Source organism: Homalodisca vitripennis, chromosome 2 (assembly GCF_021130785.1).
Source record: "Homalodisca vitripennis isolate AUS2020 chromosome 2, UT_GWSS_2.1, whole genome shotgun sequence".
Taxonomy (NCBI): Eukaryota; Metazoa; Arthropoda; class Insecta; order Hemiptera; family Cicadellidae; genus Homalodisca; species Homalodisca vitripennis.
This window is the reverse complement of record NC_060208.1, coordinates 100193596-100220375: the sequence shown is the minus strand read 5'-3', so window position 1 is coordinate 100220375 and position 26780 is coordinate 100193596. Positions and strand designations below refer to the sequence as shown.

The 26780-nt window shown below is 31.8% G+C and overlaps 1 protein-coding gene across 1 annotated transcript; it reads right to left on the bottom strand.

Moving 5' to 3' along the window:
- Positions 1 to 235: 235 nt before the first annotated feature.
- On the bottom strand, positions 236 to 25073 carry LOC124354440 (26S proteasome non-ATPase regulatory subunit 12). Its single transcript, XM_046804886.1, has 9 exons — positions 24918 to 25073; positions 21294 to 21481; positions 16868 to 17104; positions 13877 to 14017; positions 10091 to 10227; positions 7423 to 7647; positions 5868 to 6042; positions 3853 to 3930; positions 236 to 510 (listed from the first exon to the last, which is right to left on the bottom strand). The coding sequence occupies exons 2-9, from the start codon at positions 21462 to 21464 to the stop codon at positions 295 to 297; spliced, it is 1380 nt and encodes a 459-aa protein (XP_046660842.1). The 5' UTR covers positions 21465 to 21481; positions 24918 to 25073; the 3' UTR covers positions 236 to 294.
- Between the last annotated feature and the right edge of the window lie 1707 nt (positions 25074 to 26780).

The window sequence follows — 26780 nt, the reverse complement described above, 5'->3', positions numbered from 1 at the left end:
CTCTTTAGAATAATTTTATCTCAATTGTTCCATTAGCAGCTGAAAGAGTCTGTTATATAAGTGAAATTATTGGGAAGTGATGAAACCAAACTTCTCCTGCAGACATTAATGCATCAGTCTTAGTTTTTAAATCATATCACGTTTTTATTTATAATCACACACTGTTAATACATCAAAATTAAAAAGAAGCATAGTGTCTGAATCATGAAAAGTAGAGGGATATATAACAACTAGGTTGAGTTTGAAATATAAATATAATGAATACATTTGCTCAAAGCTGAAGTAGGTTCACATTCACGAAATGAGATGCCTGTGCACCATCTGCTCCTTGTTAATGAGATGGGTTGTATGGTTTACAAGTCTCATGAGTGAGTCCAGGTTTGACGCCCAATCATTGAGAACATCACTGGGGTCTTTGATAGTGCGGAAACTGACAATTCCTGCGGGTCGATCAATCTTGGCCTGAACTGTTTTTCCCACTACCATGTTACTCAGGAATTCCTCCGTCTCCTGAAAAATTATTGATTCTATTAGTCCTTCACATCAGCTATAACTTTAAGATCAGTTAATTTCAAAGGGTATTGTTCTAATTTGAAAACCTCCCCTCGTTTCAGTAACACAACTAATTAATCCACAAATAACTTCTCACAGAATCATTCTGTAGTGCAGAGGCAGTCCGGAAACACACATCATGGAAAGTTCCAGTGGAGAGTACATAGAGTTTAAATTGTTCTATTCATTCTCATTGACTTAAAAAATTAAACAAAAACAATTGCAAAATAAATTTACATATTCAAATTAATATCAGGAAAAGATATATGTTATACTGTATCTTATTTCATTTCTTGAGTTTTTTAAATATAAAAGCTTTAAATATGTAATTTTCTATTAGAAGATGAATAATCCAATGTTAAAATTTGTTGCTGCTCTAAAATGTTGGTGTTGTGTTGCTAGAGGCAAACAACACCAACAAGAGCCCAATTAAAAATATGATACAGGGTGTATAAAAAATGTTGGGCTGACTATGTATTTTCAGATTCTATGTGTGATTGTAAGCTAAAAATGAAGAATAATTTTTTCTCAATTTCCACTTTGTTACGCAGCTATATACCATTATGGTTGTTTTAAATTAAGACAATTTTATTATTGTTATTTTTACGATTATTACTAAACGGGTCCATGTCAGAAGGTATTATATAAAAAAATTTTTAAATCAGTTTTAATGTTTTCAAAATGGCGGCCATTTTAATTTTTGTTTTATGAAATATCCATTGAACATAAAAATGGCTGGTATAGATCTGCCGATGGCGGCTACAGAGCAAAATTTACTCTATTTTCTACATGGCCCTCATAGTTTGCATGTGTAAACTTTCTATAAAATAGTTATTTCTTAAACCTCCGGCTGGCAACGTCGTAAATTACGACTCATTTTTCCCGCCGTGAACTGGCAGAGTCGTAATATACGACTCATTAAACATCGTCTACTAATTACGTCATAGTTCCGATAATTACCGCTCGAATCGCATAAAAGTTATATCACTTTAATCACAAGATCCCAAGCCTACTAATAATTTATTCACTTTTATATATATATGAATATTTGTTCTTTTACTGGCCGCTAAAAGCTCCCGACTACTTCCGCGTGACGCGACTCGGCAACAGTGCTTGTATATAGTCTTGTTTTTTTCAATTGTAATTTTATTTGTAAATAAAAGTGTTTATAACTATGTATTTTCTTTTTGTGCATAAGTAAGTGAACATTATGCATATTTTAGATTTTTAAATAAAATTAATTTTGAGTTTTTTTTTAATGGCATAATATAAAAGTGTTTTTTGAAAAACAAAATTTTGAGTTCTGACCATTAAACAACCACCATTATTCAGGTAAGTCAAATTATAATTATGTTTATATTGTACAACATATTCTGCAGAGTAATTTGATGTATAACACTTTAGTTTTCTCCAATAATTAATTGTACAGGATAAAAAATTTAAAACTCTGCACGAAGCTTCAAAACAGGGTGCCAGTCAAGGCTCAAATGCGCGCCAGCCGGAGGGTTAACTGATTTCTAAAAAAGAAGTAAGTATCCATGGAAAATAAAAGTTATTTAAAATCTGTTCTGTGTCATAAAATTTAGATAAAGATAAAAACAGTGGTTTACTAGATATTTCATAAAACAAAAATTAAATGGCCGCCATTTTTAAAATAGTGAAACTGATTTTAAAATATCTTTTATATATAATACATTCTGACATGGACCTGTTTACCATGTTTTGTACCAATAGTTAAGATGACAACAAAAATAAAATTGTTTTAATAAAAAACAAAAAAAAAAGGTTTATAGCTGCTAAACAAAATGGAAATTGGGATAACATTATTCTTCTTTTAGCTTACAATCACACATAGCATCTAAAAATTCATAGCCAGCCCAAATTTTTGTTATACAAATTATATTGAGTGGACTCAGACTACTACAAAGTTACTCTATATTTAAATTCTATTCATAAAAATGATTTAAATGTTATTAACAATATGATCACGTAATACAGTGGAACTTGGATCTTTTATGATCTTGAGGAACGAGTAAAAATTTTACCTACATGTTCGGTGAGTAACACAACATATTGTACACCCGGGTGAAAAGGGTTAAATATTGTATGTGTTTATTTTATTAGTACTGTAGGTATGTGGAGATATTATATACAAGAATAAAGAAATAGTTCATACTGTATTAAGCATTGTTAATGATGTAAATTACATTCTGTAAATGTCTGAAGACAAATAACACCTTTGAATTTTTAAACGTGAAAACTAACCAATTTTTTGGGGGGTTTGGTTCCTTGATTATTCTCTTTTATGCTTCACTTATCAATTATTTTGAATTTTTTTACTGTACTGATTATTTACATTGTGTGTAATGATTTAACATGAAAACTTATGTGGTTTGAATGTAATAAATTAGGATAACTAGTTTACAAATATGTGCCATTATTATGTTATAAATTTGAACACTATTATTTTAATATTAGAATATAACATATTCTTAAGGAACAAGGTTAAGCACACATACAAAAGATAAAACCTATCAATGAATGACAATGAACTTGCCAGAATCAAAGTTAACAACTCCAAAAATCTGTTATTCTTTCAAATTATCCATTGTCAATAATAAACTTCAAACAGAGGATTTAATAAGAAGTTGTACAGTGATTATGAATATAATTCATATGACAGAGATAGTGATAATAACATTGACAAGTGTATAACATATGCAGGTGGTACTATGAAAATTGTTTTAGAAAAAGTTAAAAAACGATAATGAATAATGAAAATGCTTCACTTGTCAATAGTACTTGTAAAAAAGTGTTTGAATTATAGACAATTTTGTATTCAAAGTTAAATTATTTAAACATTCTTTGTAGAAAAGTATGTTATTTTTGTGTACAAAACCAAAACACAAAAGTGGCTGTTTATCTCCCCATTTGAGCTTTCAGTCCAGAAGAACACCTGGATATAGCTCATTTCAGGCTAAATCTCAATTGCTAGAAGCTACAGCGCATAAAGGGAGTAATGCCTTCCAGCATTAAGTTGTAGGGTACTAATCAGTTGTCATATAAATTCTTACAAATTATATAATGCTACCCTTCATATTAACACCCCCTTATCATTAATAAATCATTACTTCTTATGAATTAAAACATTCATTCTTCTTAAATTTAATAGTTCATTAAATTTTTTAAAACTATTTGTCTGTGTCAAGAGAAATTTACCATGCACTGTAAAAGACCTACTTCAATTTTAGATTTCTTTTCAGTGATAACGTTTCAAAAGAAGAACAAATAATATCTCACCTCACTAGGCAGGTCGAGCAGTTCAGACATTCGTTTCAGAGTGATTCTAGTATAGTACTTGGACATTACACGAATATTCTGAAAAATATCAAATATCAATGAATAAAATGATTGCTGATTATCAACAAGCTGGATTAACAGACACTGCTCAGTTTAACCCTTTTAACTCTCCGACTGATAATAAGAAACTCCGGGAATGATATACTGGTTTTTGTCTTTGCGCAGCATATTTTTCAGATATATTTTGTAATAGGCGATAAATGCTAAGGGTTAAGTGTTATATATAAATTTTTTGTTAGAAACCAGAGAGAAATGTACAATAATAAAAATATTCACCTACAAGAGTAGTATTTATTTGTACACAAATTAAATGTACACAATTTCTTTTGTTTTCTAAGTTTCACTCTATGTAACTTCCACATGAGATAGTCAAACAATGTAAATATAACAAATATACACAGTTTGTAGTGAACAAAAAGATTATAACATATATACACTTATTTACAATACAAAAAAGTTTTTTGATAAAAATATAAAGTATGTACTAATTTTTTTGGCAGTACGCATATCCATATTGGTGTTTGATGAATTCTTTGGGCAAGAGGAATATCATATAATGATGAATTATTTACACTGTCACTATCAATTTTCACAACCCAACTCACATCCCACTGGTTTATAATCATTCAGACTACCTGACAAGAAATCTGACAAAGAAATATCATCATGCACTTTATTTGCCGATATGTCACTTTAATCTTCAGAACTAATATTTTCATCATCCAATAGCACGTATATGATTTGAACAACGAGGATGACCCATTTCACAACATAACAATCAATTATAAACAACTAGCCTTCATAATAAATAACCTAGCACTAGTAGCAACAAAGAATGTCAAGGCCGGGCAGTGCGTCACCCGCTGCATTGTCCGTCAGCTGTATGCAATGCAGCATTTGGATTGATATTAGCTGACAACAAGTAATATAATATAAATGTAATACGAATATAAACTATATAAAATGAATTGGTATTTATGAGTAGGGGATTCAACTTGTGCAAGTTATGCCTTTATAACTTAAACAGTGTTCTCGTAATAGTAGTAGAAAGTTGACCGACGGCTGTGCTGTCTTTTATCAGTTAACAAGCAGTATTGATGTACATCTGTGCCGTCGGTCATCAGTCGGAGGCTTAAGGCCAAGGTAATTTTGAAAAATTTTATTGTAAAGCCAAGTTAAATATGTAAATGCTAATATGTTTAAAGCCAGTCTAATTACGAGAATGGCCGGGCTCATCATACCACTTTTTCATGCATTTACAACAAAACTGTAACTTGAGTCAAGCCTCAATTCAGTATTTTGTTTGATTTCAAGCCAATATAAAGTTATTTATAAAATAAAATTATTCTTGACACCATAAATTTGGTGTTTCCTTTTTATAAATAATACAAAAGTTGAAACAAACATTTTGTTTTATTTAGAATATGTAAAATGATAACAAATATTTTAAGGGTTTACTATAATTGTATTTTTTTACTGTGCCTTGTGCATGCACTAAAGATTTGAAGAGATGTTTACAATAACTATACCAATTGTATGCCATTTCAAAAATAGCTAACCTGAACACGTTTCAACATATTTTCTGGCTCAGAAACATACGTAATATTAATTTTGTCCATACAGTTTTTAATTTGGACTCACTCAAGTTTTCCAGTTACCAGTTTCTTTATTAGGAAATTGTGTTAAAAACAAATACCAGTGTATGATCGTGTCAAATATAAGTCATGGCACATGTATGGCAGTGCCTGATCTTAAAAGGGTTAACATGCTATTATTAGCCAAAACTAAGATGTAAACTAATATTATAAGTACTAGGTATGTATGCATGATTTGGGTTAGCATGGGAAGTTTTGTATTTTTCTAACACATAACTTCTGTGTGCCTAATAACATATATCTCGAATATATTGCTGACATGTAATTATGTAAACTTTATGACTGAAAACATGACCTTACATGTTCAACAACACGACTACGCAAATCTTTCCAGCGCTTCTGCCCATCCTCAGAGTTGGTGAAGACATCTGTGGGCTTGGCAGTGGCCGAACCCTGCTTGAGCTCTCGCTCATACACCTCACACAGTCCCGACCACTTGATCAGTTCAGGATTGATGAACAGGCGCAACAGTTCCCTAAACAAGAAAACACATAGAGCAAAGTAGGTTTGTATTATTAATAGATCTTACCCGCAGCCTTGCATGCAATTCATATTGAATAGCACATACAGCATAAATATATCCTTTATAACAGCATAATATAATACACACTCCTGAAAAAGGTCATAGGTGTATAGGATGATAAAAAGGGGGGAGGGGTTACCAATGTAAGATTTGAGAATATACTGTACACACCAGTTTAGACTAGTGGTCGGAGGGGGGAAACTTTCCCAGAATTCTTTAAAAGCTATTATCCATAATTAAAAATATGATAGTCCAACAAGTTTGAGAGTATGTTATTTTTGTGTTTTGCTTTAAAAAAACTGTTTAACTCGATTGAAAATTGAACTTTTTGGAGACCGTCTGCTACCAATAATAGTAAACCAAGATTAAATGCTTTAAAAGTCAAATAGGAAAAAATTAGTATAGTTATATGAAATGTACTAGACACCATCTATTTGGACAATTTTATTACAGCTCTAACGGTACTTGTTTCAACGAAATCCGTCAAGGCATAAGTGAGCACGACCACTTTAAAGATACACTTGTACAAACTGTGAGCAGCAAACATTGTTTTCGTTAAAGCTTACTGAAGTACAGCTCTATTTTCTATGAACTTTATTTATTTGCTTTTGCAACTAAATAAACCTTTTTATTTTTCCTTCCTCACTTTTGTGGTTTACCTACCTGGATTACTTATTAATACTAGTTACACTCTCACTTAGTTTTTTTTTAATTATTACTTCTGCACACTAAAGCTAGTAATTGATTACTTGATTTCGATTTAATATCTAGTAACCTATGTACTGTGATCCATAGTTTAAATTCTATCAAACTTGTTATTTTAGATAATATAATACTTTAAATTTACATAATCAGTCACATGAATCCCATATTATGTCATAATTAATTAATAACAGCTTAACTTGCTATATTTCTGTGTGATAATCACAATTTTCAGCCTTACCATACCTAGTTTTATGAACATGATTTGTAACAGCTGATTTGGTTGAGTCTTAATCTGAGGGGGGATAAATCAAGTCAAAGATGGTGTGCTCTCGACTAGCCTAACTACGTCTTTCTGCAGTGGGGTCAGTTCCTCTTTCTCACCCTACTAAGTTCTGCAAATGAGGTGATGCCCTTAAAAAATAGCTAATCATTATCGTTCTCTGGATCTTATCGACCCTACTGAGCTGATCGAAAACTTTAGTCACCTATGGCAGGTAGCACTTTCCTTGCCTAAACCCAAATTAAAGCCTTAATAGTAAAAAATTACTAGCTAGTTATAAACCAAATTGTAGCACCTTGATGGATAAATCAAAATTAGAATATTTTCAGTAAATCAGATCTACTCACTTGTAGGACGGAATCTCATCTATCAGCTTGTCCTCGAGGACACGATGTGTAAGATCACTCTGCTCATTGTCATATGGGGCCAACACCAGATACAACACCACATTCTGCATTACAACATGACGCTGCGCAGCATCCTCTTGTACACTTGGTGTGGCCAGGACTGCACGGTAGTGTTTGCATGTCGACAAGTACAATCCTTCATGCTGATCCAATTCTATCATCAACCTGGTAACATCATATATTATCAAATAATTTTTGTTTGTGGACTAACACTAATATTCCAATTCTTTAAGGACAAATTAGGCACATTAACCACTAATTTGGGTTAACCACTTTTTCACAAAATTAATTAATGTCTTTAGGCTACTTGATATTATTTTGTAATGAAATAAATAAATTGTGTAAAATGGTTGAAAACTGAACAAGTCTATTTAGTGATTATCCTAATGCAGTAATTGGCTATAAGTTATGTCACAGTTTTATATTACAAGTGAAGTAGGAGACTTTAAATGCATTACTAATCTCTTTATTCATTCTGTGTAAAATCATTCATAATAGATCTATTCAAATAATAATTTATATAAAATAAGTTAAACTTAATAAGTAAAACACTGTTGGACACATCAAATAATAGGAAGTTTATCAGCTTACACTATTTACATAGTCTCAACATTACAATTAAAACAATAAAAAAACAATTATTTATATAAAATGATTTTAACTTTCTTTTAAAATCCTAAAACCTGCTCTCCTCACGTAGACCCTGGGGCAGTCTATTGTAAACATGAGCCCCTCTCAAAAGCACTTGTATCATGACCAGTGACATAGGGGTTGTTCCTCCCATTTATAATAACCTGTTCCATATTGTTCTTTATGCACATCATCAATTATGTTACATTAAATATTTTACTTACACTATATTAAATTTTTTTTAACAATATTTTAGACATTACAGGAGACAAAAATGTACATTACAGTCTCATTAAGCTGAAAAGATATGGTTGTTTCTTAAATGGTAATACTTAACCAAGAAATCAATCAATCATAGAGTAATATTATTTTCATTCTACTAAGCCAATACTGTAATGTATATAGTTTACACTTTAGTACACATTTTACACTTTTAATTTAGTATGCTAATTACTAATTAGCCCCTGTTTTAGTCCTACCAATTTTGTTATCACCCTGCTATCACTACACTATTTAAATTAATGTTGTATAAGTTACAGAGTCACTTGTAACACACAGTAATTCCGATTTACAGTTACGCCTTGCTTGCTCCAAAAAAGATAAATAAATATTTAATGTAACTAGCTTAAATAGTAAACAAATTTAAATGTTTAAAATAACCTCTTTTACTGTATAATGATTCTAAACTAACACTCATATATTAGTGTTATTTTAAATTGTGATTTGCAAATCCAGAATTTTTTAATCTTGAACAGATTTCAAATCTTAAAAAATCGATTCCCAAATGTCAAATTTGGAATCCTAATATTAATTTTTAAACCTAAGTATGATTTAAACAAAATCATCACCAACCCTATTATTGTAATCCTAAGAACTTTAGAGATTGTCTGATAGTATAAATAGTAATCCAAGAATACTACTCTATTGTAAAGAGAATTGCAGATGTTCTGAGAATTAGTCATACTTTAAAAACAAAATTATATCCCCTACCATCTACATTCATTTTATATAATGTGAAAAGATATGGGTTTACATTTCTATCACATAAATTAACCTATTTTAAATTTTAAATATTTGAAAAATTTCAAACCATAGCCATGATAAAAAAATATTGAAATATAAAAATATTTTTTAAAGGAAATATTTATACAACAAAAAAGTGAAAAAATTAGCTCCTAGCATCCACACAGCAGATGTGTGGCATTATACAAAATAGAAACTGTAAAAGAAAATTATTTACAAAAGTACGATAATTTGTTGATTTGTTTGTCTGTATACAGTTTTTCATAAACAAAATACAACAAAAATGCGTTTTAGCTATTGATCATTTGCATACTACTGATCAACGGACATCCAAAAATAGACGCAGCAGACTTGTGCAATGCACTTACATAATATAAGCCAAAAAAAGATTTACAAAATTATGATAATTTGTTAATTAGGTTAACCATATATGGGATTTTTCATACACAATGTATAACAAATTACGTTTTTGCAATGAGTGATTTCCGTAATGCCGATAAGCTGTCTTCAATGAATAAACATACAAATATAATTTAGAAAATTCAAAGTAATAAAAAAACACATTTTAAAGATCAGTAATTTGGGTACTGTCAATCAGCCTATAATTAATAACGCAGCGGATCTCCACAGATTCGACTGTCGAATCCCAACAATCAATTCTCGATTCCGAATCTTTGTTGAAGATTCGACATATTCAAGATTCGGATACGACTCATCACTAATTTGTTGTGTTCAAAACTGTATTTATATTTAAATGTTGTTGCATTTAATGTTTTATACAAATGAATAACACATTCCTTGTATAAACAGGTTACTATCTGTATATCCTAAAAACCACACGCACTTTATAAAGAGTAATATATTAATATTGTAGGAAATAATATTGTGCACTATTGTAGTCTTAAAATTCCCATGTTAGATGTACAAGTATTAAGTTAAAACTACTTCTACTCACTTGTAATATTTCAGTTTAAGGTCAGACGTAGACTCATCCTCAAAGAATTTAGTGTTGATCTTCTTGGAAATGATCTGGGTCCGGATATAGTCCTTCTTGGCAAGGCAGAGTCTCATTTGCTCCAAAATTAGTTCCACCTTAACCACAGAAATCATACAATCAATATATTTATTTTTGTCTTTTGACACATGATACTTTACCCTTCCAAAGCAGTGGAGGAAAACTTAATAAATTACATATATTTTCAGATGGAATGCAATATATTTTAATGTTTCCAATTTTTTACATGGACACTAGAATTAAATTAATCTATTACCACTGACATGTAGAAAATAATGTTTAGCAAGTTTTATAACAGTAAAAGTATCAAGGATATAGTTGTTAAACACTCGCTTTGGATAAAGTGTTTGTTGAGATTAGTGCTGTGTTAAAAGTCAAAATCCAAATCCACTGAATCATCAACAAAGATTCTTATCCAAGAATCAATCAAGGAGATTTGCTGCTTACTGATTATTGGACAGAAATCGTGTTAATTTTCCACTACACCCAGTCCTACAAATCACAAACTGCAGCAGGTGAAATCTTTTTTATGCCAAACTAGTAAACAATTGCTTAACTCATTTTTTGTATTGTTTTCAACTTCCTAAAATCCTTTATCTGATTATTGTAATCCCCATATGTGCTAAATAACTTTTTATTACTTCATATCCTTCGAATATTTCCTAAGTAATGTTTGTTTAATTGTAAAAAGTCTATTTATTATAATAAAATTTATTTTAGTATACAAAATATCATAAAAGTCAAAAACTGTATTAGTGTTGTCTGGTGGCATAGGTTGGTTGAAGCATGATTCCTTCCAGTAGTGTACACTAAAATACATTTTCCATATAAGGAAACATGATTTTTACAACACATTCTACCTTGCACAAACCCAACTGGTGACATGACTTTGAAGTTTTATATTCTTGTACTAGAAGTCCTTTAACTTTTAAACATTGTCTGACTAGTTATAAATTCGAGACCTATTGTGGCCGAGTACTTTTATTATTCTGTGATGATGTAAGTAATATACATAATATATGTGAATAAGTTACAGATTCCAGTGACTATCATGAGAAAAATTCTGCAAAAGTAAAAAATTACAACAATTCTGCTTTTCCTCTTTTAGGGGAATTCTCAGATAACAAATTTCATCTTACCTGGCTTCGAACATATATATAATGATTAGCTAATATATAAAAAATCTTTGGAACATCAGAATAAACCATAACTTACATACAGACACTATATATGACACTACAATATAATAACAACTCATGATCTTTTTAGCCTAATGTTCAAAAAGTATAACAAACTATAACAACTGTTTACTACATTCTTTAAACATTTTGGAAAATAATAGTTTTAACCCACTACTGTGACATGCCTCATGCACTACCGGGCTGAATTGATTGGGTCACTCCATTGCGAGAGAACACACTCTTGGAACAAAACTATTATATATTATATATCATTGTAAATTTTATTACATGCTCTATAATATGTTAGTATTTTGAAAATTATTAAGCCTAAAAGGTAAACTAAATCTAAATGAACTCATTTGTATAAGAAATGTTTGTATTGTTAACCCTTTGACGTGGTTTGACGTTGTATAGACGCAGCGCCTCACGACCTCACTCTGTGGTTTGATGTCCATATGACACAAGCGATCAGTCTATCATGTGGTTCCATCTTACGGTCAAATTCCAAACTATTTCGATCAAGCAATAATGAGAGAACGTTGTGGATAGAACAAAGAACATGTGTTGCTGTTCTTTTTCTTCTCGTTATTTTATTTGTCTGATTATTTACGATATTCAACAGGCTGTTGTCGTCAGCTGACTGCTGTAATGGCGTGAGTACACAAAGCAGCGTGACTCGTTTACCGGGACTTTTTGCTTGTGTTTTACGTTGGCTGGTTTAGTTATTTGATAGAAAAGTGTTTGTGATTGTAATATGTGATTTTAGTAGTGTAATTAGTTGTAAAAATGACAGCACGGGATAGTGAAATTGACCGCTGGGTGGGCTATGACTCTGATGATAGTGTTAGTGTTGATATTGATTATGCTCAGTTGCAAGGAACACCAAATTGTGTGGTAAGATGACATTCTTGGCTGCTTTTCACCTAGGCCTACAGGTAATCAAGTACCTGTACTTACGGATATTGAACATGACAAAGTTAGTGAACATGAGTTTTTACTACATAGGCCTACTCAAAATGAGTTTGATCTACCTTGGTCAAAAAGTACCGCCGTATGGGTTAGCATGTATACTATAAGTACCGCGTCAAAGGGTTAAAATAAAGTAAGACTGCATGTCATGTACAATTTAAGAACTGTAAAAACAATAAAAATATGTCAGTAAAACAGTAGCTGCAGGAAATTACATATGCGACTTGTAGTTCTATACAATATAAAAAGAAGTTGGAAGGAATTTTGATGAAAAACGGCTAAACCAGTGTTAATGAAGAAATTTATAAAATGTTTCATATTTTATTCCTAGATAACAATACTAGGCATTAAAACATGCAACAGTACTGTCAATAGATATTTCCACTAGCAATTCCAAAAGAAGTCGTATGGTGGCAACACAAAACAGAGCAACGATAAAGCAGTTAATGGCGAACTGTGGTGATTGGACGTTAGCACCAAGATCCCCGCCAAAGTAATTCGTAGCAATTGTCCGGGAGAGAGTTAAAGTGTTGATGTTATCTTATAATATTACAGTGTAGTCTAATATTTATTTTATCAATTTCATTAAAAGAATTCAACTATAAGTGGACATTGAAGAGAGCATATGTTTAAATGTTGACTGTAGGTACTTGGTACATATCTGAAAAATATGCACCCCTAGAGATACATGCAATTTAATATTTTTCATTAGTTTATTATATAAATACTGTTATGGGTTTCTCTAAACTGTGAACATTAATAACCTTTATGTTCTAAACTAGTTGTAGGCTTCTTAAAGATCATAAAATTATAGAACCAACAATTTTAAAGAACTTGGTACTGAACAACAAAACACTAATCCTTTTTTCATTTATTAGCTCTTACAAATATTACACTTTCTTTTTCTGAGGGATGAGTCTGTGACCAATCAAAGGTCCTCTGCTTTCTGTTTACCTATCAACGCTGAGGCTTGCTTCACTTGTCAAAACGTGTGAGATCTGTGGGTTCTTATTCTCTGATCTTCTTTGGGTTAAGCATATAAGCCTCTAAGCACCTGTTAAGCACATGTGCCTTGTTGCACGAATATCACATTCCATAATACGTGTTGCACTGGTTCTCCACATCTGCATTCATCATTCTGGCTCAAACCAATCTTCATTACATGTATCTGAAGAGGGCTTTATTATGTCAGTATTGCAAGTACCAGTCATATCTTTCTTATCCAGGTTTAGGAGACTAGTCCAGCCATGAGAATGTAAAAATACAATACAGGCCTTTCCATTGCCTGAGACATGAAGCCTTACTCACAGATATAATCCATTGCACCCTATTCTATTTATGTTGAAAATATTCATGAAACTACGTTTAGCTACTATAGTATAGAAAGAAATCGCATTTTGGATACATTCTTTCATTAAACTTAAAATTCACATAAATATCTAATACTAAATTTAGTGCAAAAAATGTATTTTAACTATCTTGAATAAAAAAAAGTAATCAGCAGGAAACTTTTAAATAACAAACAAGCATCTCCTAACTTACGATCTTAGAAACTTTTGAATATAGTTAGTTCTACCTTCTCACGTTTCTCCATGGAGCCATAAGTCTCAACCTGCAGTTCCTGCAAGATGTTGGCTGCATCCGTCACCTTGCCTTCCGCCTCCTTCATCTGAGCCAGTTTGTGTGTGAGGCGTGCCCTTTCCACCTCCACATATATCTGAGACACACACACCAAGAATGTTACATCTCATGCTACAAAACTCCAATCTAAGTACTTATTATAATTTCCACCTTTATGTTTCCTTAACACATTCACTGCGGCCGGCCCCATATGGGGACGGCGGACCTGCGCGCGTAGTACGGACGTCCCCAGATGGGGCCGCCTTGCTGCTCTACACACAAAGCCTCAGTGTGATTCAGCCATTTATTGTGGACTGTTCAATCTCTGCCGCATTTTAGGTTATGACCAACGCTTTATTGTGATCGGTTTCGTTCGCTTTTACCCGTTACGGTTCTTTTTCAATAGGAGCCCGTTGTAATCTTAGAGTGTTTAGTGTGTTGTTTCTGTGTATATCAACTGTGTAATTCTTTCTCTACATTATTTGTGTGTTTCTTTTATAAAAATAGATCCTGCAGTGCCAGGTACCTCTGGTCAGACTTGACAGAGCATCAGGGATTTATTCTCAGATTCCTCATGTACACGGGCAAATCAGATACTACCGTAGGTGGTGTAGGGCATACTGTGGGCATACTTAGAAGGTTGTCCTACACCTTTTGAAGGATTATTTGGGGCAAGGCCATTCAGTTTATATGGACTTTCAATGAAACAAGTAAGTTATATCAGCAGCAGAGTGCTCGTAACAACTTTCGACAGTACGGGACCAGCACAATATGCGGCCGGCCCCAATAGGGGCCGAAAATTGTGACGTCACAGTTCCAGGAAACTCGGCTGGAAACGTCATTTAGACCTTTAATCCTGCCTTTCCACCGTACAAGGGAAGTTTTTTCTATATAAAAAATTTTCAGCATCCGGTAACCCTAATTATGCTTTTTGCCGCAGTGAATGTGTTAAGCACAGAGTATTTTTAGATAAACAGATAAAGTATAGCTGTACATTTCATTTAATCAATACAGAATATAGAAAGTCATAGAGGCCTATAAAGTATAAACTAAAATCTAATCATGTGTAAGTTGTCAAGAAAAATAAAATAGTTTGAATAAATGAGAATACTCATCACAGACAGCTAAACTTTATGGAAACTTACTGTTCAAGCTCTTCAACTGTGTACTGCTGTTTGTAAAAATGACATTTAAAGTTTTTTTTTCATAAAATACATAACCAAAAACTACCAACTATAGTATTCACAAGTAACTTTCTGGAGAAAATGTATCAATCCATGAAAGGATCAGAAAGCAAGTATGAATGAAACAATATATATTTCTGAAATATTATTTAATAATGCAAATAATGCATTTGTAGGTATCCCAAAAGTTTAAAGATGTCTTTACTGAGTATAAGAAAATCTTCCGCAGGTGCACACAAATTTGCTTATAATCATGTTATCTACTATATTTACACAGTTACATTAACCCTTAAAGCGCTAATTTAAATTACTGTCAAACGCTGACATAAAAAAATATATTTTTTTAAATTTCCCAATGCTAATTTTTGTTTCATATTCCTTGGTATAACCTTTATAAGAAAAAATAATAAACATGTAATATTACATATTTTTAAGAATGTTATACACACGAAAACTTTTGAAATTTTAGAATAAACTGCATTGCAGGATAATGTACATATGAACACTATTTGACAGATTACATTACATTTATACAGGTTATTTATAATGAGTAAATTGTAACTGAAGTTTCTGTATAATTAGTACATAAAAATAAATAAGTTCAGTATAAGATTTTGAAATGTAATAATATGAAATTCAACACTAACTTATTTATACGATAGCCTACAAGGAAAATGAAACAAATATTGTTCTTATAAACCTTATTTATTTAGAATAAATAAATTGGACTTGTATGGTGAAACTGGTATAAAATACAAAACAAATAATTGAATAAAAAATATTACGCATAATATACCAAAAATGCGCTCAAACTACGTTGTTCGTAGTAATCATTTGGATCATCTGATTTAGCCATTATAACAAAAAATAATACTAAATGTTAGTAAAAACAAACTAAAACACTATTAGAATAACAACGGACTGATTCAAAACACTTTGTTTAACAATATAACCAACATACGACCAACACACAAGTAGTTAAACAGCTGAATGAAACGAACGCGTCTGTAGGGTATGCCGCGTCACAGGCCATACAAAAAATGGCGGCGATTGCTTTCAATCTGAGTAGATACCGTTACAACATCCACCAATGGTGACAAAGCATTTTATCCCAACAGTCGAAAGGAACATCGACCTGCTCTCTTACGGAAGTTTTAACAACTAATTCTTCGCCATTTCAAAAGTAAAGCTTTTGCGTTTGTAGACGTTATCCGCGTTTAAAGCATTGGCAGTTCCGCGTCTATAGGCGTTAGCCGCGTTGGAAGGGTTAAACAACCCCTTGAAGCTCCAAAAATTCAACATTTTCCAGTTCTTTTCACTAAATTAATCTCATAAACACTGAATAAAGCTAAATGAATGTGTACAATTTTCTAACTTTTTTTATTTGAGAACTTCTAAATAGATATGAAAAGTTAGTATAAGCTGAGCACAAAAAGCATTGTACCTAAAAAAACCCTTTATTTGGGTAAAATTATAATTTTACACAAGGGTTCCATACTGAAATAAATAATGAAATTTTAAACATAAATTGAGAAATTTTTCCTACAAATTATTATTGACATTATATTCTAGGATTTAAAATGGTTTTTCTATCAAATTTATACCCTATAAGTAAAAGCCTAAATAAATTTAACTATACATAATTTGTGTTTTCTATTCTTTCAATGCTCTTTATAAAACAGTAACAAAAGTATAATAATTTTCAAATCCATCCAGGACATTTGATCAATTAATCCAAAATTAACAAGTGATAAGCGCATTACCTTCCCTTCAGTGACTGAACGCAGTGTGTCAATGAGCTTCAGTTTGGTCTCCTTGTTAGGGACAAGATCGACATAGGTGCAGCACTCCTGAACCATCTTGACCACTGCCTGCTTGAGCTGAGAGCGTCGTTTGGCCAGAAGAGCTATGTGCTCATTCAGCGCAGCCCAGTTTTTGGCCTCAAAGCAGATCTGTACAACAGCCACGAGCACACGCCCGGTAGACACCATGTCAGCCCCCTGTAACAATAAACCACTGTTACATTAACAGTTTGCACTCGGATGGAATCATTAGAAATATTCCTGAGGTCATACAGGCACCGGAGTAGCCATGCAATTTTCTATACCAGTGGACCTAACACCCACAGTCTTGTTCCTTCCAGCTAAAGGTGTGCTAAGTCATTTCAGTCATGGAACAATTTCAACAAGTTCACTCCAACCGTGGAGTGGTTCCAGCTAACACATTCGTTGCAATGGTACGCCATATTTATTTCATACACCCTGTCCTGTTGCATGTATAGGATTTTCTTCTTTGCAACATGGCTAAGTTAAAGGACTTGCCAATTAATAATAAGATATTAAAATTCTAAAAATATTTACAAACACATAAAATTAAAACATTTGAAATACATAATTTAGTTTGATTGGATTTCAATATTAAAAACTTCATCAAATATGGTATATTAAGAATATTATACATACAGTTTGAATGAGATTAAATTATTAATAATATTGATAACTGATAACTAATAACGTACTGTAGGAAGAACAAAAAAACATTGCTTTTAAAACTAGTGAAAAAAATGTGCAGATAAATATAAATATAAAAATATATTAACATATTTTTATAATATGTAAAATATCTGTGATAAAAATACTGTAACATATTTTAAAACTGCTAATTAGAAATAAAATCTTCAGCAATAGAAGATCAAATTTGAGGGAGGGAAGAAAGGGTGTAATAATAAATAATATATTTTCAACATGTAGCATGGAAATATCTTATCTTTCGAATAGCAATGTCGTATTGTTTTCAGCTAGCTAGACCATATCTTATTTAACCCTTTAAGGAGTAATGACGTTCTGGAACGTCACTACATCATTTGTTCATAGGAGTAAGGATGTGAAACATAATACACTCCCAAAATAGTAAGATCATTTTTGTTTTATTTTTTAATGAAAATCAGATATTATTACTATAAAAAGCTAACATTTACTTTTGTTGAGGAAACACAAAGGCTAAAAATTTTTTTTTGTGTGAAAGTGCTCGAAACATGGATGTATACACAGTGGCAAACCACACTCTTTATATTCAAACGTCGTATCCTTCCTCTACTTATAATCAAAAGTAAAAGATTATAAGTTAATGTCATTTCTGCTTGAGGAATGAGAACAGACGTAGCATCTCTTTTGTGTCTTCCGTGTCTGACCTTCTGGCGTCGGCAGTGGGCGAAAGAAGAGTCTGCCGGTCAGGCGGAGCGGATGTTGGTCTCTGGTAGCGGCTGGCGGCGGCACGACCCTCGGCGCCGCGGCTACCAGCCTTCCTTCTCTTGGAGTGTGATGTGTTTCCAATATTTGTCGGATAAGGTTTAGTCTAAAGTCACAAAACCCATTTTTCTTGTTTTTTTTTATTACAATCCTTCACTCCACTCGTACAGCCCCCTTCTTATGTCGTCACTATGTAAGTTACGTTCTGGATCCATTTCACAACACAAAAGGAAACTGACTTGAGAACAATAAACTACAATATTTCATCATTGTAGAAGAATCTGCAAAAAGTGAATGTTTACAGCGTAGCAACAGAATGCGACTGTAGAAGTTGTTAGCGCCAATTACTGTTGACAGTAGAAATCGCGGGAATCCGTGTGCAGAAAAAACCTTTACAGCCGCTCTGTAGTTGAAAGCAGCTGACAGTATTTACGCGGGAAACTCTGCTCAGTTATTTAAGGTTAGGAACAGTGGGCGGATTTCTTCCATAGAGGAAAAACATAAGAGCTAGTACTTATAATATAAGTCATAATTCATTGACGTTCTAGAACGTCCTTACTATTTTCACATGATTTTTAATATGACGTTCTGGAACGTCAATACTATTTTATAACAAACACCTATACTCGTTAAAGGGTTAAAAAGAACTTCAATGTGGTAATAAAAAAAGATAATTAATATAAGTTTATCTTTTAATTCCTTGCACATCCATTTCAGGCTGAATCGACAAACAATTCAAAGTAGTGATCAATATGGCAGGCGAATTGTGGCAGAGAAGTGAGTGGCTTCTCATGGTGACAGAAAACCTGTAACAACTGTATAAAAAAAAGCTCATGTGGACTGTGGACACTAGCTTTAATTGATTTTCTTACTCTAATAGACCCTAGACTGGTTGACACGGTTATGGCCGTCAGTACTCCTTAACAGGTTAATTGAAATCAATACATAAATAATTATAGTATTATAATAGTTGTAAGCTTATCAACAATTTTAACATGAAACAGCTGAATTTAATTTATAATCAAAATAAGTTTTTTAAATATCTGATTAATATTGTGTATGAATTATGCTGGTTGTAATAATAACGATTACAACTCATTTTACTAAATATAAGCATATTTGTGTTATGACATCTACCGGTTTAGTGCACCTGCAAATGGACAATATACGTGCAAGACTTGTAGCCGAAAACCGTGGTTCAGGGAGACAGGAAGGATGTCGCCATAGCAACCCTCTCTCTCTTCATGCACTCCAGGCCTTCCATGCACAGATTGCCTAAGTCATGTCACGATGTCAGATGTCTATGTATTTCATTATGAATTCAAAATCAACTAAGAAACGAATATATGATTAAAGCCTATTGATTGAGCTCCTTACGTGTTTATTTTTTTAGATCATATGATTTATTTAGGATCTCTCGACCATTAACACTTTGTACCCTGAACCCGAGTATAGGTCGGGCCGCGTCGTCAGCGCCTGTTACCGGCGCCCGAGTATAGCTCGGGTCGTGCTATTTAATTGCATTATTTAGCTCAGTCATCTTATTTTTGGATTCAAACATTTTGATTATGTTCATTGGTTGTCTAAGTTCGTATTTGTTGGTTTTGAGATCCCTGGGTCACGTTTTAGTAATGAAATACGTATATTTATCGTCGTACTACAAGCGAGTCTAGACAGCTGATCGTAGGCACCGCGGCTGATCGTCGTTACTGTCAGTTTGCTTTGTAGTGTTTCACGTTGTGAGTCTTAGTGATGTCTTACTAAGTTTCCTACAAATCTTGCCGACAAATACTGAAGCAAATGTTATTATAATGTATTATAAATGTGAATTTAACTGTTTGTAAATAATCAGAACTTTAGTTTGTTACTGAATGAAGTAAAGGCAATGTGAGGTTATCCATGTGTTTTGTTTGTATTTACACTCGCTTTGTTCTTTCTTCTCGACTTTCCGTTGATTTTCTTTTATATTCTTTACTTATTATTTTCGAGTTTAAATAATATGGGTGATGAAATCAAAAGTGATGCAATTCGCGATCTTTTGTTTGACTCTGAGTCGGAAAGTGACGATGATTTTGATACACACCTGGGACCAAATATTGATTTTATGAACGATCTAAACGAAAATGTGCGAGATCCTGTATTTGATTCAGACCATTGTGCTTTAAAAATTACCACACTAAGGCGAACTAACAAATTATGTAGCAAAAACTTTTTTTGTATTTTTTACATAACATTCAATAGTATGTAATAATTTTATTTTGAAAATAAACTTTATATTTGTATACATAAAAAAAAATATGTATCTCTATCTTTAAAAAGATAATATAGTATGAGTTCACAACATAATTACTGTAATAACACAGAATTTTTAAAAGCATCATAAAACCCCCAGGGAGCCACGCCGTAACATGTATTAAGGGCCCAGGGTACAAAGTGTTAAGTCTGATAAAACAATAATGGATCCTTCCATGCAGATAATAGGCCTGAACTTATAAGAAACCATGCTAGGAATCTATCTTAATTTACAAGCTTAATTTTTCTCTAATTCACAACACAAAGTTAAGTCTTTAGCTTACACTGTTATGTTCTCAACAGAAGTACGTTACGTGCTAGACCATAATTCAATAAAATCAATAATTGTTACACTTATAAACAAATTTTATAGAAAATTATAAAATATCAATGAAATGTTTAAATTACAATTTAAAACCTTGACATGGCCTAAATCGACTTGTGATGATTTTAGCTCAAAACTTTCAGACTTTTTAAATTTAACTATTTTTATAAAAATTATTTATTACAATTTTACTTATATCTAATTACACCCCCATGGTCAGTGTAAGATTAACAGTCAACCCACCCCACCTCTATACAGATATCTAGTCAGAAATAGAGTGTGTGAGAGTTAAGTAAACAATCTTAGTCGAAATATTTAACTTACTGTTCGTGTTTGCTTCTCAAGAGCTAAGAGAGCATCTAATGCATCATGCATTTTTCCTTCCTGTGCCATTTTCTTGCACTCTGGAATTTTCTCATCACAGGTGGCGCTGTAGTCAACTTCCATCTTGACAATTCGGCCTCCCTCAATACCCAAGCCTCCAGTGTCAGCCATTGTGTTGTTTAAATCGCCTATGAAATAAAAAAAACCTACATATCAATTCCTACCAAAATAATTTTTGCTGGAACAATGCAAATAATTAGCCTGACAGTATACAGTACGTACACAAATTTAATATACAGTAACCTAGACTATTCTGTTATTTTAAATAATAAATATTATAGATTATTAATCAAATAAAACTTACAGGTCTATATATTTAAAAGCAAAAATTAAACTTAAGGTCATTCTAAATTTAAAGAAATATTGGTAGTTACTTAATTCTTATCACTCTGCAGATGAGCGTTCCAATAAGCGTTGTACCTGAGTGAACACACGACATATTTTTGGATAAGCTTGGTTTTAACAAATGGTTTTATTTCATGTAAATGGCACATGTGTATTTTTAACTTAAATCTTTTCCCTTAACATTCGGTGACTTTTTTTACTAACAGAATGAACTGTTCCTAGGTGTAATCATGATTAGTCTGTCAACGATGTGTCAATATACTGACAAGAGTCACAGATTTTCTCAGAGTTGCATTGATCACATTTTTATGAATGTGATTAACACCAATTTAATCAAGTAGGCAATTATTAAAACTGAAATGATTGACCATTATTTTACAGTTGCCAGTTTCAACTCCATTCTGATAAAAATTGCGGTGTGTCTTCCTTGACCAATAAGTTTTCTGGTCATAGAATTTGCAGGCTGTCTTATTTCTGGTTAGGATTAGTTTGAAGGGCTGAACAACAGAAATTCTCAATTATGTTGTAATACTGTTATTGAACAACTTAAAAATATTATCAAAATGTCAACTAAAACAAACAAAATTAATCTTGAAAAGTAATTGATCTAATTCCTCACCACAGGTTTATTTCTATTAACCCATTGCCATACCTCCCATATCTGTCGGTGCTGGGCCCTGTTAGGCCAGCAAATATTACACAAATTGTAGTGTTTTAGATAAATAACCGTACAAATAGTAAATATTGACATATTTACATAAAACTTTTACTAAAGTGTTCAGATTTACACTGACTTTTATATAGACACCTTTACAAATTATTTAAGAAAAAACTTTTTTTATTTTTAATAAACAATTTTACAATTATATTATTTTACAATTATACAGTTTTGAAACATAAATTTTTAAAGCAAATATTTTTTTTCTACATTGAAAATTATTATGCCCTTTAATAACTAATTTATTTTATAAATTAATCGTACTTTTATACAAAAATAGGGCTCAAATGTTAATTTTGCTATATAAAATATTTTTTTAACATGAAATAACAACAGATTCTTCACTTTCCTCAAATTCACTATCTTCTAATATTCACTTTCAAACAAAACATTATTAATTTCAGAATCACTTCCTATACGTTTTTGACTCATTTTGAAACTCAAAATAAAATGAACGTAAACAATAACATAACCTTGTTAGCGTGACAAAGCAAATAAATCTCCTGAATTGCGACGTAGACGGCAACACAGCTGCCCTCTGCTCTCAGCTGATCTTGGCTGTTGCATTGTTTATACTTTATTGTTCTCATCAATGTATATAATTTATTTCGTTTACAAAACCTTTTTTTAATAGATAAAGTAATGTAGATTAACAGACAAACATTAATTTTTATGTTTTTGTTTGTAATAATAATATATATATTGGATTTTATTAACGTATTACACAAGTACGAGATAACTCGTAGTTGTAGGCCAATGGGTTAATCTATACAAAAGATAAAATTAGTAAGCGATTTAAAATATCAACCTTTTAACATGGTTTAAAAAATCTGAATCAGGAATTATCGAAAATTTTAAACAAAACAATAAGTCTGCTACACAAATTTTTCTACCATGATAAATTAAAAAAATAACAAAAGATAATAATTAACTGTAAAAAAATATTCGGGAAACTATGCGTATAAATAAATGTAAAGACAAATTTCTTATTGATTATTTTATTACGTTCAACATAATTTAGAAATAATGATAATAACATGGCTGATATTCTTAACAAATATTACGTCAGTGTAGGGGCCGCTCTCGCCAGCGCTGTCTCCCCCCTGTATCTGAGAATATTATGAATGATGACGATCATGAGGATGTTCCAGCTTCAACCCATAACAGATATTGTGCTAAATAGAGTATGCCGACGGATGTTTTCGGGCAGAATGTAATGCTTGTTCTCGGTAATCCTGTGATGGTGTCAAATATTACTGATGATGAATAGAGTGAAATAGAGGTCAGTTAATAACAAATCCTTACCTTTATAAAAGTTTTTTTATTGTAATTGCTATATAATCAATTAAGGTTGAAAATGGATAAAATTATGAAAAAATAATAAGGCCCTTACACTAGAATAAAGTTATCAAGTATAAAATTAAATTTATGTAAAATTCATTTAATTAAAATATTTTTAATCGACAGCCTGATTAAACAAAACTATTGAGGAACGGAATTTAGTGCACGCATAAAACAAAACGTCTGCTTGCAGACGTTCTCAAAATTACCCTGTAGTGATTCGAAAACATATTCATGCAGACCTATGGATTACTGTGAGCACTGGCACATTTTATAAGCTGAAAAGTGATTTTTAATCCACCCATCTGCTGCTGCATTCACCGGCCTTAACTCAGATATAATTTTCAATTATTATTGAAAGTTATAATTTATAGAACAGAAAAAAATTTAAAATAACAATGTTCACTATTCTTTTGTAATATAAATACAATATACAATAGAAATTTCAAGGGACCATTATTACTGTACTGATAATGTTTGTGTTCCTTTTTGACACTTGATGACGAGAATAGATTCCAATCCTCTAAACATAGTACCTACTTATCTATTCTTGCAACATGTAACAATGGCAAATGTACTAAATCTTCTTACCCCTACTTGCCTAAAATCAGATTTAATAGCCCATGGTTCGTTTTAAATTTTTGAGTTTAAATTAGGCTACACAAAAGTAAGTAAGGCCTGGGTTTTGTGTGGGATTATCACAAAATTAAGCAAACATTTCAATTAGTAACCGAATTATAAAGACATGTTGACAGATGAGAAATATAGATATGGAAGATTGATACCTGTAGGCGATACAATGGACAAATATTTCTAACTGAATCAAGTATCCTATCCTTAATTTGAAATACAAACTCTGAACAGAAAACTATTTCATAATATGGTATTAATAAAAAATGCAGGTTATTTGACTACATAAAAATAAGAATTAGTTTGAAACAAAAATACTGATAGTATAACCTATACTAGATATTTATATCAATAATATTGTATAGTGACTTAAAAATTAGTAAACTATGAACTGAACCTAACCTAGCCAATACGCTATATCGACTTCTAATAATTGTAGCACGAATTTGTTTGGCACTTATTTATTATACTATTCTTTGTACTATTAAATTACTTAAAATAATTATAAAAGTTGAAATAAATCACCTTACCTACAAAACAATCACAAAATTAAATTTTACTTGTCACTCTCAGCAGTTCCCAACCTTCAAGTTCCGTTTTCCGTGACTTGCCTTCTAGTTAGTTAGTAGTTTTCTTTTCGGTCCAGTCCAGTGTTTCCATGTTTAAACAGGTACAATACAACAGTATCCAGGCTAGTGATTCTAGGTCTAGTTCAAAAGTCCAGGAGACCAATTCCAATGTCCATAGAGAAAAAAGGAACAGAGAATTGTCATAAACAAGAACATCTCTCATAATATTGTTGAAAATAGTTACAGTCTTCACTTTTGGTTCAAAATTTCTTGACAGAAGAAGACTTTCCACAGCGAATCAGAAATATTTCAAATGTGTTAGCAGTTTTAGACGTGGGTTTAATTGACTGTTTTCGACTGGTGGTTGTCAAGACATTGGTCGCGTGAACTGAAGAATTAATATTATTAAACATAGACTTTTTTTATTACATGATTATTGTACTCTTACAAGTACCTTCTTTATAAAAATCATACGATTGAAAAACACATTAATTAAACATTTTGCTGTAATGTGGTCTAGTATTAAAAGATACCAATAAACAGCTAAAAGCAATCGTTATACAGAACGCGTTAGCTATGTTAATATACAATATAAACGCTGGCTTGACTCAGAGCTACAGACTACTATGTAGAATAAGAATATGGGTGAAGGGCTACACCGCGCCTTTATACTTTGTCGCTGTCGTCCGATCCCATTTTCACTCCTCACACTCTATCAGTGACCAGGATTAGATTTTCATATGGGTTTAAATGGTTATGGCCCAGGGTGATAAAATATGAAAAAGAGTTAATGAAAATTCAAAAGTATATAAACTAAAAAATGAAATTAGGGTACGATAAGCGGACCCGGACCCGGTTTTTATATCGAAATTGGCAAACGATATTACTTAATCATAACCCTCGATATAATCAATCGATACTGATTAATTAATTTTAACGATTAATTAAATAATATACGAGAAATTAGTTTGAAACAAAAATACTGATAGTATAACCTATACTAGATATTTATAACAATAATATTGTATAGTGACTTAAAAATTAGTACTGTGAACGACAGTTTTTTAATTGGCTTCATTTGGGTAGTAACATCTGATTTAGTGGACAAATTTGGTTTAGTGGAAATTGGTTTAACATCTATAGGCTGAGAGACATTTTGATGTATCTGGGTCACCCATCAACTGAGGGAATAGCAAGGTCTCATATAGCCTCCTAAGACCCAAGGGAAAAATTAAAATGTTTAAGCAAAAACCTGATGTTCTTTTAAAAGTACAAATATTTCTACTTCGGTAAGACCCAGGGATTTTTCCACATTTTTCAAGTTAAAACCTAATGTCCTTTTAGAAGGACAGAATTTTAGGGAATTTTTTTACCAAGAAGGAAATATTTGTATGTTAGATGTTGGCAACTCTGCTGACTTGTTGTTTTTTTAGGTTGTCAGTCATCACATGTGTGTTCAGTTAGCTGGCTAGTTTAGCCATAAACATAACCTCCAGAAAGATTGCTTCACCTAGGAAGCGGAGGCTTTATTTTCAACATCATTGTAAGTATTTAAAAATATTGATTGTTAATATTTTCTCATTAGAAACTTGCAGTGTAATATATATAGCTAGTATATAAAAGTTGAAACCCATTGAAAATCTACTGTAAAAGACTGGTTTTTATCATTAAAAAGATGTGTCCTTATAAAAGTACATTGGGTTTTAAACTCTTTTATCTCAAAAGTGGATTGTCATAATATAAGGACACCAGGCTTAAGTGACTACACATTTCATATAGATGTGCTTCCTGTAATTGTTGACACTTTTTAGGAAAATAGACAAT

Bases quoted from the DNA above. Each gene is read 5' to 3' on its own strand.
- LOC124354440 (XM_046804886.1), bottom strand. From the start codon at position 21,464: ATGGCTGACACTGGAGGCTTGGGTATTGAGGGAGGCCGAATTGTCAAG. The intron at 17,105-21,293 runs GTAAGTTAAATA...TTATTGTTACAG, and splicing joins TTGAGAAGCAAACACGAACA to GGGGCTGACATGGTGTCTAC. The intron at 511-3,852 runs GTGAGATATTAT...ATAATTTTTCAG, and splicing joins TGCTCGACCTGCCTAGTGAG to GAGACGGAGGAATTCCTGAG.